Source organism: Zootoca vivipara, chromosome 12, assembly GCF_965207765.1.
Source record: "Zootoca vivipara chromosome 12, rZooViv2.hap1.1, whole genome shotgun sequence".
Taxonomy (NCBI): domain Eukaryota; kingdom Metazoa; phylum Chordata; class Lepidosauria; order Squamata; family Lacertidae; genus Zootoca; species Zootoca vivipara.
This window is the reverse complement of record NC_142595.1, coordinates 17,819,600-17,837,756: the sequence shown is the minus strand read 5'-3', so window position 1 is coordinate 17,837,756 and position 18,157 is coordinate 17,819,600. Positions and strand designations below refer to the sequence as shown.

The 18,157-nt window shown below is 47.2% G+C and overlaps 2 protein-coding genes across 4 annotated transcripts in view; both read right to left on the bottom strand.

The window, feature by feature from the left end:
- Positions 1 to 2,050: 2,050 nt before the first annotated feature.
- On the bottom strand, positions 2,051 to 9,318 carry TMEM101 (transmembrane protein 101). The gene is made up of 4 exons (XM_035103180.3): positions 9,144 to 9,318; positions 6,956 to 7,136; positions 4,754 to 4,900; positions 2,051 to 4,634 (listed from the first exon to the last, which is right to left on the bottom strand). The coding sequence occupies exons 1-4, from the start codon at positions 9,293 to 9,295 to the stop codon at positions 4,326 to 4,328; spliced, it is 789 nt and encodes a 262-aa protein (XP_034959071.1). The 5' UTR covers positions 9,296 to 9,318; the 3' UTR covers positions 2,051 to 4,325.
- A 4,543-nt stretch (positions 9,319 to 13,861) lies between these two features.
- The window catches only part of ETV4 (ETS variant transcription factor 4), a 44,060-nt gene continuing 39,764 nt past the window's right edge, over positions 13,862 to 18,157 (bottom strand). For all 3 annotated transcript variants that reach the window (XM_035136399.3, XM_088654600.1, XM_060281418.2), the window contains 3 exons: positions 16,814 to 16,983; positions 15,442 to 15,543; positions 13,862 to 14,396 (listed from right to left, as the gene is read on the bottom strand). In XM_035136399.3, coding sequence (XP_034992290.3) covers positions 14,181 to 14,396; positions 15,442 to 15,543; positions 16,814 to 16,983 — 488 coding nt within the window. In that variant the 3' untranslated portion in view covers positions 13,862 to 14,180. The remainder of the gene's footprint in view (positions 14,397 to 15,441; positions 15,544 to 16,813; positions 16,984 to 18,157) is intronic.

Genomic DNA, 18,157 nt, shown 5'->3' with positions numbered 1-18,157 from the left:
TTTATTATTATATAATTTGTTATTGAAACTTGAAGCTCATAACTCGCGAGTAGGATTTATTCCTAACATTGAAATGTCTGGCCAGAGTTCTTGGTGTAAAAAAATCCCTTCTTTTCTGTGTGCCATAATAGACATTAAGGAGCCAGAGCACAATGCTATACCATAGATAGATTTGGTTTATGTCTCAATTTCACGACGTTCATTTGGACGTATTTGACTGGGGTGGGAATGCAGCAAATAGGGGTGGGGAAGACCTTAGTTTCCATTCACATTTCGAGGCAAACCTAATTCACACTTTCAAAAACAAAATAAGTGAATTGAAACACCAGCCACCCTTTGAAAAACCACACTTCTCTGAATTTTGCAATGCAGCTTTCCAGCCCAGTGATGTATACTAAGAAAAAAACATAATAATAATAATAATAATAATAATAATAATAATAATAATAATAAATTATTTATACCCCGCCCATCTGGCCGGGTTTCCCCAGCCACTCTGGGCGGGGTAACGTGTATATATTAATCAAAACATGTATTAATTAAAAACAACCAATGAAAATGCATTACGTTAGGGAACATTGTTTTGCAAAAAAAAAAAAAATGAAAATTGCATGCAAAAATTAGAAGAAAATTGTGCTGAAATGCCCATGGATTTTCATGAGGACTCTATAACAAAAACTCTACAAACTGATGTGACAATGTGGAGAAATGCACTTAGGATATAGATACACATTCTTCAGACCCTAAGAAACAGCCTGATGCAGGAGTCTTCAATAGGTGCCATAGGAAGGTCCTTTACGCAGTCAGGCCATTATCTAGCTCAGTATTTTCTTCATGATTGCTTGTTGCTCCCTGGGGAAACTGAGCAAAGAGCAGCCATGGTGGCAAAAAGCAGGGCTCTTTCCCAGCCTTCCTTGCATAGCTGCCAAGTTTTCGCTTTTCTCGCGAGGAAGCCTATTCAGCATAAGGGAAAATCCCTGTAAAAAAGGGATAACTTGGCAGCTATGCTTCCTTGGCTTAGACCCAGCACAAGTCTTCTCTTCCCAATATTTGGTTTGCTCGAAGATGTGAAGCTGCATTGCCTCTGAAGAGATGCAGAATACTAGACAAGCCCAAGAAGCGCAGGCTAGGAAATTATTCTGGAGTCATAGTAGTATCAGACTTCCAGGAATATTTGCATCCTCTTATTTCATTTTAAATAAGAGGATGCTTATATATTGTCTGCCCTAATTCGAACTTGCACATTTTAAAATATTGCTTAGAAAGGATAAGCAGTGGAAATACTGCATTTAGCAGTGGGAACGCTTTATTGAACTGAACTGGGCGTGCATTCAATGCAATCTTCCCCTTTGCACACACCCAGAGCTGTAAAAATGAAAAAATGAAAATCTGCGGCAGATTAGTAGAGGGGACCACCTAGTGCCCATTCCTGATCACCGCACTTGCATTTCAAGATGGACCAAGCAGCCAGAAATGCATTTTTAGTTGAAACACCTAAAGAGATACCATCAGGCTGCGGGAAGAGGGGTTATTAATTTTGGTTTAATTATTTACTTGCATTTTAACTTGTGTTTTATTCCGTGATATGCCCTGGGATCTTTCGATTATATACAGATAATAAATATCATGGAATTCTTTCTGTCCATTCCTTAGGGAACTGTTTAGGGAAGTTTTTAATGTTTGTTTATCGCTTTATCGCTTTCCCCAGGGAAGTTCGCCTGGCGCCTTCATTATACACCTTTAGGCTGTTGGGAGAAGATGCCCTGCCAGAAACCTGGCAAGCTGCTGCCAGTCAGTGCAGGTGATGCCGAGCTAGAGCAACCAATGATCGGACTTGATATAAGGCAGCTTCCTAAATGCCTAAGATGCTGGCATGACACGACGACGCACAAATGCTGAGCTTCGTACATCTGCCAGTTACTGCCTTGGGCATCAAGCATCACATAACCACACAGCCCTGCTAAAACCTGGGTTGTTTGGAAGTTCAAAGACCAACGAGTGTTTGGAAGCAGCAGAAAGGACAGGCGCAGAAAGATTTAAAAAAATGGGAGACTGGAAAAAGTGTTTTATTTTCTTCTTGATCCTCCAAAAACACAGCGAGGTTTAGAAAAAGCCAAAAGGAAGACGCAGCCATCAGCGATATCTGACGATAAGGGAAAGGGGGGATGCAGTGTATGGTCAACCGTGTTTCAATGGCCTTTAAGCCTAGAACAGGCATCCCCAAACTGCGGCCCTCCAGATGTTTTGGGCTACAACTCCCACGATCCCTAGCTAACAGGACCAGTGGTCAGGGATGATGGGAACTGTAGTCCGAAACATCTGGAGGGCCGAAGTTTGGGGGTGCCTGGCCTAGAACACAGAGCTCAATCAGCTCCAAAGTGCCTCCACCGGAGTGCTTTGGATATGACCCAAATGGAAGTACACTTTTTAAAAAGCACACACCATTGCATCCAAAGAAGATGGTGTGGCTGGTGTTCTCCAGGAGTGATTCCTGGCCAGCATTTTAAGCCCCTGGCTAGCCTCAGCCAAACACAAACATCCTCCTCAACATACACACCAAATTCCAAGGGGATGTTCAACCCTGACAAGGGTTTTCTCGTTTCCCCTTCATGCACTCTTCCCTAAAGTGCAATCCCCATTGTACAAACGGAAGGCGGCATGTATGCAGTTTAAACAGCAGAAAGCTCGCGCACTGGGGTCAACAAGGAGAAACCTGGTCAGGTACAGGGAAGATTAAATGTGTGTTCTTGGTGGTAGGTCGCCTCCACGCCCCAAAAGCAGCTTCCTGCCCCTCTAGCAGCGCAATTCAACGTGTTTCAGTGCATGTGTCGTTTTAGCTGGACATGCTAGATTTTTAAGATCTACGAACATGCTGAGAATCCCCTTCCCCACCCCCTCATTCTTTTCGAAAGAGAAAACAAACTAGGGAATCTGGAGAGACGCCAATACTACGGAGCAAAGATTCAGTTCTGAGTGTCGCCTTTGAGCTCGGAAGTAATAAATAAAATGTGCCAAGCATGATCTTGCAGATATAGAAAGAGCTTGTGTTTGTACATAACCAGCTGGGGAATTAAGGTACCTCACTCCTCCATCATGAGAGAACCGTTCTCTGCCTTTCCCAAGTTATGCTGGAGTGGCCCTCCAGATGAAACCCAGTTGTCATTGGCCCTGGCAAGCGTGTCCAACGGTCAAGGATGATGGGTGTTGTAGTCCAGCAAAATCTGGAGGGTCCCTGGCATAAATTATTCCAAAACAAAACCTGCTCAATGCTGTGTGTGTGTGTGTGTGTGGAAGTAGCAGGAGTTTCTGAGCTCTTGAAAGCTGCCTTGGGTCATTAGGCAGCCCACCCAGTCCAATATTGTCAAGTCTGAGCTTGCCCCTTCTAGGGGTGAGGGGCAATGAGCTTCAGGCTGCTCTTCCCCACCAACCCAATCCCATCCACCAAGAATTTTGAAAGCAGCCTCCAAGACTCCCGAGTTAAGTGCTGGGTTAGCTTTTCTTTTCCCATCATGCAAGGATGACACCATCCCATGTAATCAGCTACGTCCTGTGTGCACGAAAGCTGTATCCACTCTGTACCACGCAAGAATGGCGGCAGGGAGACATTTTCCCCGAGTTGCTACGTTCCAAATAGAACAGTTTTTTGCCCAACTGGTTGTAGGTGGCACTTTGCACCTGCCCAGGGAGCTTTGCAAAAGCTTCGGCACAGGCAAAGAGGAAGCCAGCCCATCGAAGCAGGAGCCTGTGGTTCGCACAAACTTCTGAGAACCTTTCAAAAGCCCTGATCTGCTTGATAGAAAGAAATGCATGTTCTACAACAGCCTCCGCCATCTGCATACAGAGCAAAGATGAGCCGAATGATCTGTGTATCTTTGGCTATCCAAACCCTAGGGTTGGGATCCAAGAACCAGCACACCCAAGGTCACAGTGACCTTTGCAAAGTTATATTTAACCTATTGACCAGCATGGAAGCAAAGATTCACCCCTTCCCCGCTGAAATGAGATGACAACCCAAAAGCTTCACGGATGCAGCCCTGTGTCCACTTGAGAGACTCTCGCAATTACTACAACATGTTGGGGGGGGGAACTGCTAAAGTGTCCTTTGAAATGAAAGTAATAATGTAGGAATGGCTCTGGATTTTGAAAACAACCACCCGCTTGTTCGTTTAGCTGCCAATAGCAAGGAACGGGTTTTTTTTTTAAAAAAGATGCAGTAAAATGATAAATAAATAATAATAAAAAGAGGGAATGTCTCCATCCTTTGCAAAAATGCACCCCACTCCCAGATCACAGCACCACGCTTCAGTGTCTCACAGAGTCTACTGTCAGCCATCCGTGGCCAAAATTATGGCGGCCCCGAAGATCCCAACGTTCTGCCCAACCAGCTTCATTTGATTCCAGAATTCGACTCGGCGGGAATCGTGCCAGTAACCCAAGTTGCCGTCGATGAAGAGAATGACCAGAGGGAGGATGACCGACAGGATCTGAGCGGCTGCGGTGATGTAGTAGCCAGACAGGAAGGACAGGGCCAGCACCCCGTAGAGGACAAAGAGGAGCTGTAAGGCAATTTCTCCACCTGGGACGCCACTGAGATAGGCCAGGCGGTCTTCCTTGCTGTGCTGGAGAGAGTAGGCCTGGAAGAGGAAAGGGAGACAAGCAAATAAAGTGAGGGTGATGGGAGTTGTAGTCCAGCAACATGTGGCGTTCCAAACATTTGGGATTTGACCGTTTTGGGATTTGACAGCATACATACCACACAGATGAGGTAGATGCCGATGAAAACCTGCCCCGTGGACTGCAGGGACCTGTTTCGCGGTTTCTGCCGGTAGATCTCACCGGCCCCACTAGCCAAGACCAAGAGACCACCGATGATGGCTATCGTTCGTGAATACATCCTCACCTATGCCAAAAGACAAGGCAGGCAAGTTAATGGAAGGCAAACCAAACACCTTGAATCATCCACAATAACCAGAGATACGCTGGTTTACTGTATCATATGAGCTGCAAACATTTGCCTCCTGTGCACCCAAATTCCCAAGCAGGCACACTGCTATTTTTGCAAGGAGAGAGCATTCTTCTACTCTGGTCTAGCACAGACCATTTTTGGAAGATTACAGTTAAATGCCTTGTTCAGACCTACAAATCCCAGCTTAATAAACATGCAGGATTCCAGCCTTACGCTGCCCCCAGCACCGCTGAGACTAATCCAGGAAGTCTTCCATTACATATAGTTTTTTGATACATCCACAAACCACAAAACTGTGGTTGCCGGGTTCAGAATGAGCCATGATCTTAAACAATGGTTTTAACGGGAAATGTGGGTTAATGGAAGACGTCCTGAGTTGATCTTGAAGGGAAAAGTCTGGTGTGAGGACAAAGCAGGCAGGCACAAGGTTTGTGAATATGTTGGTGTATTAAGCCAAGATCTGTACTTCTGAAGTGGGTAATGGTCTGATACCAGAAGGGCTAGATAGAAAGCAGAAACAGGGCGAAAATTAAAGGTGTCATTGTCCAATTTGCTACCTTACTTAGATTCACAACCACACCTAAGCCACACCGGCTCAGAGCAGATACCCTGTAGACTTGTAGAGTAATGCCAGCATAAAAAATTAATTTTGTACTTACTCTAAAAGCACTTTAGAAGACAACCATTCTTTATCCCTCAGCACTTATGGGCACAAACTAAAGCATCTCACATTGCTCACCTCTGGCAGGTCCTCAGGCTCAGGCAAACCTCAAGATCTGTTCAGAGGAAAGCTCAGTGCCAAGCCTTACATCAAGAGGCAACTATCAGCCTGCATGCTAAATCCAGTCAACAGAGAAACTATCTATTCACCTATTGCTCTGATGTCCTTCAGGAAACAAAGAAGAGCCCTCTGGACACATCCAATCTCACCACTGTCCTTTACTGCAAAGAAAGCTTTAGGGGTGTTTTTTTTTGGGGGGGGGTGTCGAGGCTGGAAAGGGAGGTGACCAAAGAGCAACATGAGTGTAGAAAGCAAGCAGCGGGGATCACTTTTGCTCCAATCATTTAAGAGTTGTGGATTTTTAAAAGTGGGCAGTTGATATAAATGCATAAATAATATCTGGGATTCATGCAGGATAGCTTCAATAGCATATGAAGGGTTATACACTCATGCAGGGCAGGTCCATATACAGACAAAGTACAGTCAAACCTTGGTTCTCAAACAGCTCCATTTTCAAACATTTCGGCTCCCGAACGCCGAAAACCCAGAAGTAAATGCTCCGGTTTTCAAACGTTTTTCGGAACCCGAACATCCAACGCGGCTTCCGCTTGAGTGCATGAAGCTCTTGCAACCAATCAGAAGCAGGGGCCTTAGTTGTCGAACGTTTCGGAAGTCGAATGATCTTCCAAAACGGATTACGTTCGACAACCGAGGTTTGGCTGTATGCCTCTGACCACTTGACCCTCAGGGCAAACAACAGGGTTCGCTTCCCTGCATCATAAGCTATTGGAGACGGTGCTCTAAGAAATCGGAGACTGCGCCTGCATGCCTGCCTTTGCTCCTCCCCCTTCATGCCTCTTCTGGTTCTAGGAGACCAGAAAGGAGGGGAGCTTGTCACAGCAAGATGGGGAGATGCTTGTGACTCTTCACTAGCCTGACTCATCTCTGCCTCTTGGCCTCCCTCATCCCACTCTTCTGTTTCAGCTTCTGCCTCTGATTCTGGACTTCTCTCTGCCACAGATTCTCCCCACTCACTAAGCCCTGTTACCTCTTCAGCTTCTGACACCTCCTCCTCCCAGTCTTCCCCCTCTTCATTGTCCCACCACTATACCCCAGGCTCTGAGCCTTCTTCCCTTGGTGGTTCCCAGGCTGGGGACTGAATCTGGGGACGTTTTGTACGCAGAGCAAGCGCTCTTCTACTCAGCTGCAATCTGGTACAGTCCAACTGCAGCTTTTGAGAAGCCAGTGAGCCAAAGACTCTCTCTCACCTTCAGCCAGTCTCCATAGTGTGCATAGCCTCCAATGTACGCCGCATATGTGCTGATAGCCAACTGAAGGGCAGCCCCCAAGGCAAACCACCTGCGTTTCACCCCAAAGGACATGAAGCTGGCACACAGCACTGCCATGCCCATGTCGAAGTAGAGAAATGGAACAGGGATGTCTGGTTTTCTGGGCAAGGAAATAAAATGTAGAACATTAGTCATCAAAGGCACCCAGAAGAAACAAATACAGCACAAAGAGAAAGGAAAGAGAAAAATAGGGCTATGGTATTTTTTTTTTAAAGAAATAAATCCCCAAGGAGGAATCATTCCACCCTGAAACAGACCCAGTTTTGGAAAGTTTTTTTTTCGTGATGTACGAACTGCTGCAAAGTTATGTAGATTTAATTAGCGTTGCTAAATGCAACATTTTGAAACCACAGGAAATTCAATTTCAAGCCACAGAGAGCACAGACTGTTAGAGGGGCTATGGAACTCATTGCCATGATATTTTGAAAGTCTGGACTTGGGTTTTTTTGTGTTTGTGTGTGTGTGAGAGTGGTTTTTTAATAAGTCAGTATACTAGCAGCAGCTCCATATTGCTACCCCAAATATAGCGAGCCGTATAAACATCCATGTTCTTTTACTCCCTTTTCCCAGAATTTTCCCACCATCTCTCTTCCCATCTCTTTTCCTGCATGCCGGTTTAATTCAGTGGCAAACTGCAGGCGTGACAAGAGACGCATGCATTTTCCAATACACTTGGGAAGTTATGTTCAGTTATCCATCCTGCAGGCTTCTAAACATCCACTGGCATGGTCACCTGTGGCAACTATGACTAATCTCCAGGCAACCTGCAATCTCCGAAGCATCCGGTCCTAGCTTCCAGAGCAGGAGAAAACAAGCTTGCTCTGTTCTCCATGTGACAGCCCTTTAGATATTTGAAGGTGGCTATCAAATCTCCTCTCAGACTCTTTTTTTTCCAGCCAGGACATACTCAGCACCCTCAACCGTTCCTCATAAGTCTTGCTTTCCAGACCCTGTATCATCTTGTCAATACCCTTCTTAAATCGCCCAAAACTGGGCACAAGTATTCCAGGTGTGGTCTGACCAAGGCAGAATAGATGCTTCAATGGAGATCCCTGCATTGCAAAGGGGTTAGTTAGATGAGAGGACCCTTGGGAGTAACCATATAACCTTTAGCCCTGCATACAGAAGCTTCTTAATCTTTAATGGTTTATTATGTTATTACGTTATCGTAACGACCCACAATGGCTCTCTTAACGGCCCTGGCTTGGTCAGGCTACCCAGGAATTCCTTTGCAGCTTATATTCTCCTTTCCTATCACAAATAGCCCCAAACTCTGGCATTTGTTAATTTTGGTGTTTAGGAGGACACACACACAGTTCTGTAACATTATGCTGGAAGCCGCTCAGATGGGCAGGGTACTAATATTACTACTAATAATAATATTTACTGAATTTATATACCTCCCTATACCAGGGTCTCACAGAATAAGGGTGGTTCACAAAAATGCTAATATTTATTGAATTTATATACCACAATATACCGGGGGGTCTCAGGAAGGTTCACAGAATAAGGGTGGTTCACGTAATAATAATAATACTTATTGAATTTATATGCCGCCCTATACCGGGAGGTCTCAGGGCGGATCACAGAATAAGGGTGGCTCACGTAATAATCATAATTATTTATTGAATTTATATAGCGCTCTATACCAGGGGGTCTCAGGGCGGTTCACAGAATAACGATGATTCATAAAATAATAATAACAATACTTATTGAATTTGTATGCCGCCCTATACTGGGAGGTCTCAGGGTGGTTCACAGAATAATAATAATAATAATAATAATAATAATAATAATTCCAACTTTACAATTCTATGGTTCTTCCCCCACCGCACCCCTCTCTGTGAAGACCCTGGAGGGCTCCCCACCCTTCTCCTTTCCCCATCCCATAAGCCCATGGGATCCCATGGCTCACGATCCCATAAGATCCCATGGCTCACGACCTCCTCAAATCAAATACTGGATTTCTTCCCCGACCCCGCAACCCGCCGGGGAGTCAAGGCGCAGAAGGCCCTCTGCACATGCTCAGAAGCGCCCTCGACGACGACGACGCCACCACCGCGCTCCCCCACCCCACCCCACCGCTTCCCCGGCAACGCGGGCTCACCGGCGGGCGTCGGCGCGCTCGGCGTTGAGGAGGAGGCCGCTGAGGCAGTGCCAGAACGGGAAGCGCGTGAGCAGCACCGAGCCCACCCGCATCAGCAGCCGCAGCGCCCCGCGCCGCCGACGGTGCCCGGAACCCCCGCTGCCCGCCGCCATCTTGCTGCAGGGCGGAAGTAAGGGCAACGCGGGCGGGCTTCTTTGCCCGACGCCGCGGTCCGGCGAGGCTTCGCTCCCGCCGAGGCCCGTTGTCCAACGCTCCCCGGCCTGGAACAGACACTCGGGACGGAAGGTTCCTGCCTTTTCCTCCTCGCACCAGAGCAGCGCTGCAGCCAGGGCCGGATTGAGGTTTGATGAGGCCCTAAACTACTGAAGGTGATGGGGCCCTTTATATGTCCAGCTGTCCTTTGTCAACAACAAATTGTCGCAGTTTTTTGTCTTGAATATATGCTATATGGTAATTTATGGACCTAATAGGTATCTCTAGCCCAGGGATCCCTCCAGATTTTTGGCCTACAACTCCCATGATCCCTAGCTAACAGGACCAGTTGTCAGGGATGATGGGAATTGTAGTCCAAAACATCTGGAGGGCCGAAGTTTGGGGGTGCCTGCTCTAGCCATTTGCACATGCAGAATGTAGGCATCCTATATATAGAAATGAGCAAACCAGTGATATTTTAGGGAGCAGGCTAGCAGGTGGGGCCCATGACTTACATCATAGGAGCCTACACAACACAAAACACTGTTGCTGTAGGTAGGTTTTTATAATTTGGTTTTTTTCCTTATGTTTTCCTTATGTTTTGGAGAGTGGAGCCCTAAGTTATAGCTTGTTCAGCTTATACGTGATGGTTAGGCAGTTTTCTCGAAGCTACCGACATGAGTCTTACCAAACTGCGGGAGGCAGTGGAAGACAGGAGTGCCTTGCGTGCTCTGGTCCACGGGGTCATGAAGAGTCGGACACAACTTAACGACTACGGTAAACAACAAGCTTATACGTAAATCCAGCCAGGCTTCTTGTCACAGCTGGAAGCAACAAAAGCCTTCCCTCCCCCCCCCCCCAAAAAAAGGGTTTCAGGTTGCCACCTGTTTATTCTAAAACCCAGGACTGGCAGAAATTCATCAGGTGAAGCATCCACACGCAGCCGGTCAATTGCACACCAGCTGAATTTGCACCAGTCGTACAGCTGTAAAGTTATTTGTGCATTTATCCCCCCCCCCCACACACCCCTTTCATTCCCTTACATTTAAATCCCATCTTTGTTTGTTTTATTTATTTATTTGTTGAATTTATATACTGCCTATACCCGGAGGTCTCAGTGCACTTCACAAAAAAGATCAAGATCACAATACATAAAATAAAAATGAAAACAATACACCAATAATACACCGCCCCGCCCGCCCGCCCCCCCAAAAAGAGCCACATTTTAAAAGGGTATAGGATGTTGATCTTTCTTCCATCATGGAACCCAAAGCACCATAGATGTGGTTTCCAGGGTCATTCATCTAAGCACTAACCAGACCCAGGTGGTCTAAAAACTCTGTGGGTTTTGCTTGCTTGTTTTTGGGGGGACAGGTGGAATTTTAGCACATACCAGAAATTTTAAGTTGGTGCATTTCAAATGGTTTCAAGGGCTCTGTCACCCTAAAGCAACAAAGCCACTTATTATTATTATTATTATTATTATTATCAGACTTTTGTGGTTTGAAAACGGATGGGGAAATGCGTTGAAACGTGTGGGATGAACAACTGACTAACCAAAAGACAAATAAACACCCCGGATCAGGAGGAATGCTCATCGTTGTGTAACTTATCCACAAATAAAAAGGAATGCTCAATAAAGACCAGACATAGTCTAACTCTGTGTAAGTTTAGTGTGAGCAATTCAGATTGAATGGCCAATAAACTTGCTTACCTTCAGCAAAGTGGTGGCCTCATATACACAGGCTTGCCGTACGTCAGCAAAATTCCTGACATGTCCTGGTTTTTTGGGTGTAAAAATGACGTCCGGGGAGGGGGGTACTTTGCCGATTCAGCAAAATGTCAGGGAAAACTTGGATGTATGGCAACGGAATGGAAAAAGCAACAGAAACAGCTCCAAAAGCTTAAAATCACTATTTTGTGGGGAGGTTCCCCCTCCAAAAAAAACTCAACCATTTAGGCAACCCTACATATACATTCAGATTATACCCTGAGATCCCCCAAACACAGGTACTGGAAGGCATAAACTGCTCTCTGCTTTCATCTAATACGGGAACTTTGGGTCATCCAATATCATTGATGGGGAAGATTAAGGAGAGACTGTGGGGACATGGAATTAATTTATGGATCTCACACACAGAAGATGTGAAGAGGACGAGTCGCTTAGAGGGGCAGAAAGGGGATAGTGCAAATTCATGGAGACGAGGAGGAGGAGGGTATCTATGGCCACTATCAACAGCTGTATAGAGCCTCCAGGTTCAGAGGCAGTCTACCACTGAATTCCTCCAGCAAGAAGACAAGCAGCAGGAGGGGGCTGTGGGCTTTTATGGAGACATCTCGTTGGCCACTGGACTAGATGGGCCTTTGCTATGATTTCCGTGCAAGGGGACTTACGTTTTGTTCGACCAAAATTCTCCCTAAAAGAAAAGGAAACGGGGGGCTGTGTACCTCAGTTGGTTGGAGCATGGTGCTGAGAACAGCAAGGGTTTATCCTCAGGGTCTTTTCCCACTCTACAATTCTATGAAAGCCTCAGCAACAATTTCTTTTTAGGACACCCCTGCCCTCTATGGAGGAGGAGACCCCTAGGATGCATCAAGGTGAGCAGGGAAATGTTGAGCAGCGGAGGAGTCTTGCCTGCAGCCCTAAGTCCAGTAGCACTTTAAAAGCTAGCAAATATATTATTGCACAAGCTTTCATGGATTAAGGGGACACAGGTGGCGCTGTGGGTTAAACCACAGAGTCTAGGGCTTGCTGATCAGAAGGTTGGTGGTTCGAATCCCTGCAACGGGGTGAGTTTCTGTTGCTCGGTGCCAGCTCCTGCCCACCTAGCTGCCAAGTTTTCCCTTTTCTCACGAGGAAGCCTATTCAGCATAAGGGAATTTCCCTTAAAAAAAGGGATAACTTGGCAGCTATGCCACCTAGCAGTTCAAAAGCACATCAAAGTGCAAGTAAATAAATAGGGACCGCTCTGGTGGGAAGGTAAACGGCGTTTCCGTGTGCTGCTCTGGTTCGCCAGAAGCAGCTTTGTCTTGCTGGCCACATGACCCGGAAGCTGTCTGCGGACAAACGCCGGCTCCCTCAGCCTATAGAGCGAGATGAGCGCCGCAACCCCAGAGTCGGACACGACTGGACCTGATGGTCAGGGGCCCCTTTACCTTTACCTTTTCATGGATTACCTAGAACAGGGCATCTGGTAAAGCAAACTGCGCTTACACCGTAATTTGTTAAGTCCTTAGGGTGCTAGTACTGTCCTTTCTGTTGCTTTACTTAAAAAGGCACCAGGGTCTCCTTGTAAGGAGAAGACAACTATTGGACATTTTGCAAACTTCCGTAACAAAAAAAAGCAGGATGCTGCAGAGGAGAGCTTTTGTGTGTAAAACCCATGTGCAATATCGGTGCACGGATTCTCCTTCCGTGGAGGTTTTTAAGCAGAGGTTGCTTGGCCATCTGTCAGGGATGCTTTAGCAGAGATTCCTGCATTGCAGAGGGTTGGACTAGAGGATCTTTGGGGTCCCTTCCAACTCTTAAGATTCTATGATTGTGCCCTGCTTGTACACCCAACCCAAGCAAGCCTGCCCCAGCAGACACCCACACATTGAATTTGCCAAGAACCTATTTATAAGTCCAGTGTTTCTAGGCCTGGATGCATCCGAGATTCTTTTTCTCCCCCTGTGGCTTTAGGTCAAGCTTTTTTCATTATCTGAAAACCACCCCCTCTCCCCACATTTAAAATTGGGGGCAGACATGCTGGAGAAAGGCTTTTATTATTCATTATAATATTTATTTATTATAATGTTTCTGAATATAAACTGTACTGTACTATAATGTTATCCATTCCTCCAAGGAGCTGAAGGCGGCATTTCTGGATCTCCTCCCCCTCATATTTTCCTCACAACAACCCTGTGTGGTAGGCTTAGGCTGGGAGACCGTAAGTGGCCCAAGGATGCACAATTGAGTTCCATGGCTGACTTCAGCCGTGGCCTCCCAAGTCCTAAGCTCACTTAATATCCCTCCACTGGAAATAAAAAGATGTAGACATGAATAAGCTGGGGGAGATGAATAATATTTTCCCCATAGGCCCAGAAATTTATGGGGTCCCTTCTTAACAGCCCTGTGTGTAACCTTTAAAACCAGCCACTTCAAGCTGCAATTATCTGCTTACTGATTAGGGAGAAATCCCCATGGAATTTAGTAGGGCTTACTCCTGAGTAATGTAGTTATTGTGGCATGAAACTGTGAGAGCAAGGACCCCTTCTGGAATAAGGTAAGACCCTTAATAAAATTGCAGCGTTTACGTGCCTAATGTTTATTTGCAAGGGAGGACAGGGAGAAAACCTGGCCACACAATTTTTCTCCTGGTCGCCACGGCTTCAAAGAGTCTGCGAACCACACACAGCCAGCGAGAAGCTGCTTCGAATTTGGAGTCTGCGTATTCAAAGCCTCTAGCTTGGTTGCTTCTCATTTCACTTACTACTGAGTACACTTACTACTGTTAATCAATCAAGATAGCATTTTCAAAAAATGGTACAAAGCACTTTACAATCTTTATTTGACCCCGCCCTCACAACATCCCTGCGAGGTAGGACGCAAGTCCTCGGGAACGGAGGCTGGAATGAAAGCAGCTCGCCCAAAGTTCACCCAGCGAGTCCACGGCTAAGGCAGGATTTGAATCCAGATCTGGGTACTGGGCAACCGTACTGCCCTCTCCTCAAAAAGGCAGCCCACTGTACAGTCCGGTTCAGCGTCAGGAAAGCAGAGGCAATACTCTACATTGGTGATTACCGACAAGCGTCTTCGTATATGTACAACTCGGCCATTATCTGACCCGTCTCTTCTTCTGGCAGTTAGTAGGTGTAGCCTTTCCCATACGGCGGCTGCCCCCCGAGATCTTGCATATAGGCTACGCCCTCGTCCAGGTGGGACAGAGGCACGGTGTCCTCCTCGCTGACGTGCCACTCGAACTCGGCCTTCAGGGACGGGCGCTGATTGTCGGGGAAAGCCAGGGAGAAGAGGGCTTCTGGTTCGCACACGAACTTGTACACATAACGCTCACCAGCCACCTGTAAGGCAGGGGGGAGAATGGAGGGGGAAGATAGTACTGCAGCAAGCGGTTCTTGCAAATAACCCCACATGGATGACCCCAGAACAGACGTGGGGTGCATTCTTTGTGCCAGGGCAGCTGTCTACCAGCTCCATCTGGTACGCAGGCTGAGACCCTACCTGCTTGTGCCCTGTCTCGCCAGAGTGGTGCATGATCTGGTTATCTCCTGCTTGGACTACTGCAATGCGCTCTACGTGGGGATGCTTTTGAAGGTGACTCGGAAACTAAAACTAATCCCAAATATGGATGTTGACTGAGAGTGGCCACCGGGACCATACAACACCAGCCATAAAGGATCTATACTGACTCCCAGTACATTTCCGAGCACAATTCAACGTGTTCGTGCTGACCTTTAAGCCCTAAACAGCCTTGGCCCAGTATACCTGAAGGAGCATCTCCACCCTCATCATTCAGCCCGGACACTGAGGTCCAGCTCCGAGGGCCTTCTGGTGGTTCCCTCAATGCGAGAAGTGAGGTTGCAAGGAACCAGGCAGAGGGCCTTCTCGGTAGTGGCGCCCGCCCTGTGGAACACCCTCCCACCAGATGTCAAGGAGATAAGTAACTATGCAACCCAACATTCTGAGCAGCATCTTTCTTGCTTCTTTCCCCCTTTCTTTTTCGCTTCTGTCCCTTTTCCTCTCTCCGATTCCTCTCTTCTTCCTACTTCTTCCTCTTTCCCCCCTTTTTCGTAGCTGTTTTTTTAAAAAATAATTTCTATTAACGCACATGTCCCTTCCTAAGCTCAAACTGCACAGGCAGTGGAGGCTAATTTATTGGGGGGGGGGAGAGAGGCACTGCCCCACCAACCTCAGTCTGCCCTCATTCAGCCCCCAATCCGCCAGCCTTCTCATAACCAGTCTCTGAAGCGACTCTGGCATTCATGCTCTCTATCCTTAGTCACAAGTTTGACTTTGCGGAATTCGGGGGTGGGGACAAAACTGCACCCAAGCGCAACACAGCTTCAACTCCGGACAACCGCCCTCCACTCCAGACGCAAAACCAACCTTTTGCATAATGCCCTTTTCGTAATAGTAGCGAAGAGAGCGGCTTAGCTTGTCGTAGTTCATGGCTGGGCGATTCTTCTGGATGCCCCAAAGCCGCGCCACCTGCAGCCGTGCCCATCGAAGGTGGGGAGCAGAGAGAAAAACAATGCTGGGTTTAATTCTATGCCCTTAAAAATGTACTGTTAAAATGTACTGGGGGTGTTTAAAAATGTACTTAAAAATGTACTGGGGGTGTTTTTATTTTGATTATTCAGTACACCTGAAGGAGCGTCTCCACCCCCATCGTTCATCCCGGACTCTGAGGTCCAGCTCCGAGGGCCTTCTGGCGATTCCCTCACTGCGAGAAGCGAGGTTACAGGGAACCAGGCAGAGGGCCTTCTCGGTAGTGGCGCCCGCCCTGTGGAACGCCCTCCCATCAGATGTCAAGGAAATAAACAACTACCTGACTTTTAGAAAACATCTGAGGGCAGCCCTGTTTGGGGAAGTTTTAAATGTTTGATGTTTTATCATGTTTTTAATATTCTGTTGGAGCTGCCCAGAGTGGCTGGGGAAACCCAGCCAGATGGGCGGGGTATAAATAAATTATCATTATCATTATTATTTACATTGTGGTTTTATATTCTGATTTTATCTTGTTTTATCCCTGAAACCTATGGATATAGAGTAGGTATATAAATTCAATAAATAACAATACAGTGGTACCTTGGTACTCGAACGGCTTGGCTTCCGAACAAATCAGTTCCTGAACACCGCAAACCCGGAAGTAAGTGTTCCGGTTTGCAAACTTTTTTCGGAAGCTGAACATCCGACGCAGCTCCTGCAGCCAATCGGAAGCCATGCCTTGGTTCTCAAACAGGTTCAGGAGTCGAACAGACTCCCGGAACGGATTAAGTTCGAGAACCAGGGTACCACTCTAATGCGAAACAGACCTTGTCAAGGAACCTAAAAAATAATAACAACAACCCACCACGTTCGAACATTGAAGCCTGCTTTTATTTGGGGGTACAAACTAGCTAGCTGGCCAGATGAGAAGGTGGCCTCTGAGTGCACGCAGAGTGCTCTTCCCTGTCCAGCAATGGCCACTGGCACATTTATGGGAGTTGACTTGGGGAAGGAGAAAACAACACGCTTTAAATTGCACAGGAATCAAAACTTGGTGGGAAGTACAGTAGTACCTCGGTTTACAAACACAATTGGTTCCGGAAGTCTGTACTTAACCTGAAGCGAACTTTCCCATTGAAACTAATAGAAAGTGGAGTAATCCGTTCCAGACAGGTCCGTGTAGTACTTAAACTGAAAATACTCAAACCGAGGCGTATTTAAACTGAGGTATGACTGTATAAAAATTAATTCAACCTTAAACAAGACCCACCTCCTCTGGTTCAATGAGTTTGAATTCCATCCCTCGGCCCGTCCAGGCAATGAAATGGGAGTTGCTTGGGTCGTCCAGCAAAGCTACCAGGAACTGCCAAAGCTGCAGAGAACCCCGCCGTTGATAAGGGGGGCCCTCACGGTACCCACCCCCTTCTTGCTTGATGTCCCCTGCCAAGCACAGCCAACATAATGAAAACAAGAAGCACCCCGAATGTTAACTCTGTTTCTTTTAACCAATAGGAAAGGAGGTGCCAACATGAAGCTCTGCCTAGAACTCCAATTTTTCATTTCCCTCTCAGTAGTAGGGGAAAGGCATGCTCTGGGCATTAGGTGTGGGGCACCCTTAGCTCACCAGGCACTGCCGAACTACAACTCCCATTGGCCATGCCTGCTGGGGCGCATGTGATTCAATTAATTACAACTGGGGGGGGGCAAAGGTTCTCCAATCCATCTCTCTCTCTCTCTCCCTCTCTTTCTCTACACACACACACACACATTCAAAGCAGTGTTAGAAACTCAGATACACAGTGGTACCTTGGAAGCTGAACAGAAGGCGTTCCTGAAGTCCGTTCGACTTCCAAAAATGTTCAGAAACCAAGGCGCGACTTCCGATGGGCTGCAGGAAGCTGCGGCAGACATTTGGGTTCCAAAAAAAGTCAGCAAACGCACTTCTGGGTTTGCAGCGTTCGGGAGCCAAAACGTTCGACTCGCAAGTCGTCCGTTAACCAAGGTACGACTGTCTAAGCCAGGCGCCAAATGGCTCCTTAAAGCAGGGTTACAGTCGCCAAAACGAAATGCCTAATTGACATTTTGGGGCTAGGTGGCTTGAAAGTTGTCTTTTTCAATGCACCTTTTTGGTTCCTGAAATCCATTCCGATTGTACAGATAAAATTTAAGGGATAGAATTCCACAGGATGTGTTGCTAGTACAGTACAGGGCAGTCTGGAGCAGGTCGGGCGCCCTGGCGCTGAGATCGCTCCGGTGCCCCTGCCCTCGCAGCGTCCTGTCTGGCTTCCGCGCGGCTTTGCCATGCAGCGCCCCGCACCACCGGGACCTTACCTAGAGCCAGCCCTGGTACAGTAGTACCTCGACTTACGAAGGCGATCCGTTCCGCGGCGCTCTTCGTAAGTCGAAATCTTCAGATGTCGAAGCGTCCATTTTGCGCATGCGCGAAGCGCGTTTTTGCGCTTTGCGCATGCCGCGTGCCCCGCTTCTGCTCAGGCGCAGATCGCACGCACGGTGAAAATACTTCTGGGTTTGCCGACTTCAGAAGTCGAAACCTTCGGAATTCGAGGTACCACTGTATATGAAAGCAGTCCAGATCCAAGGTTCCCCAAGCATG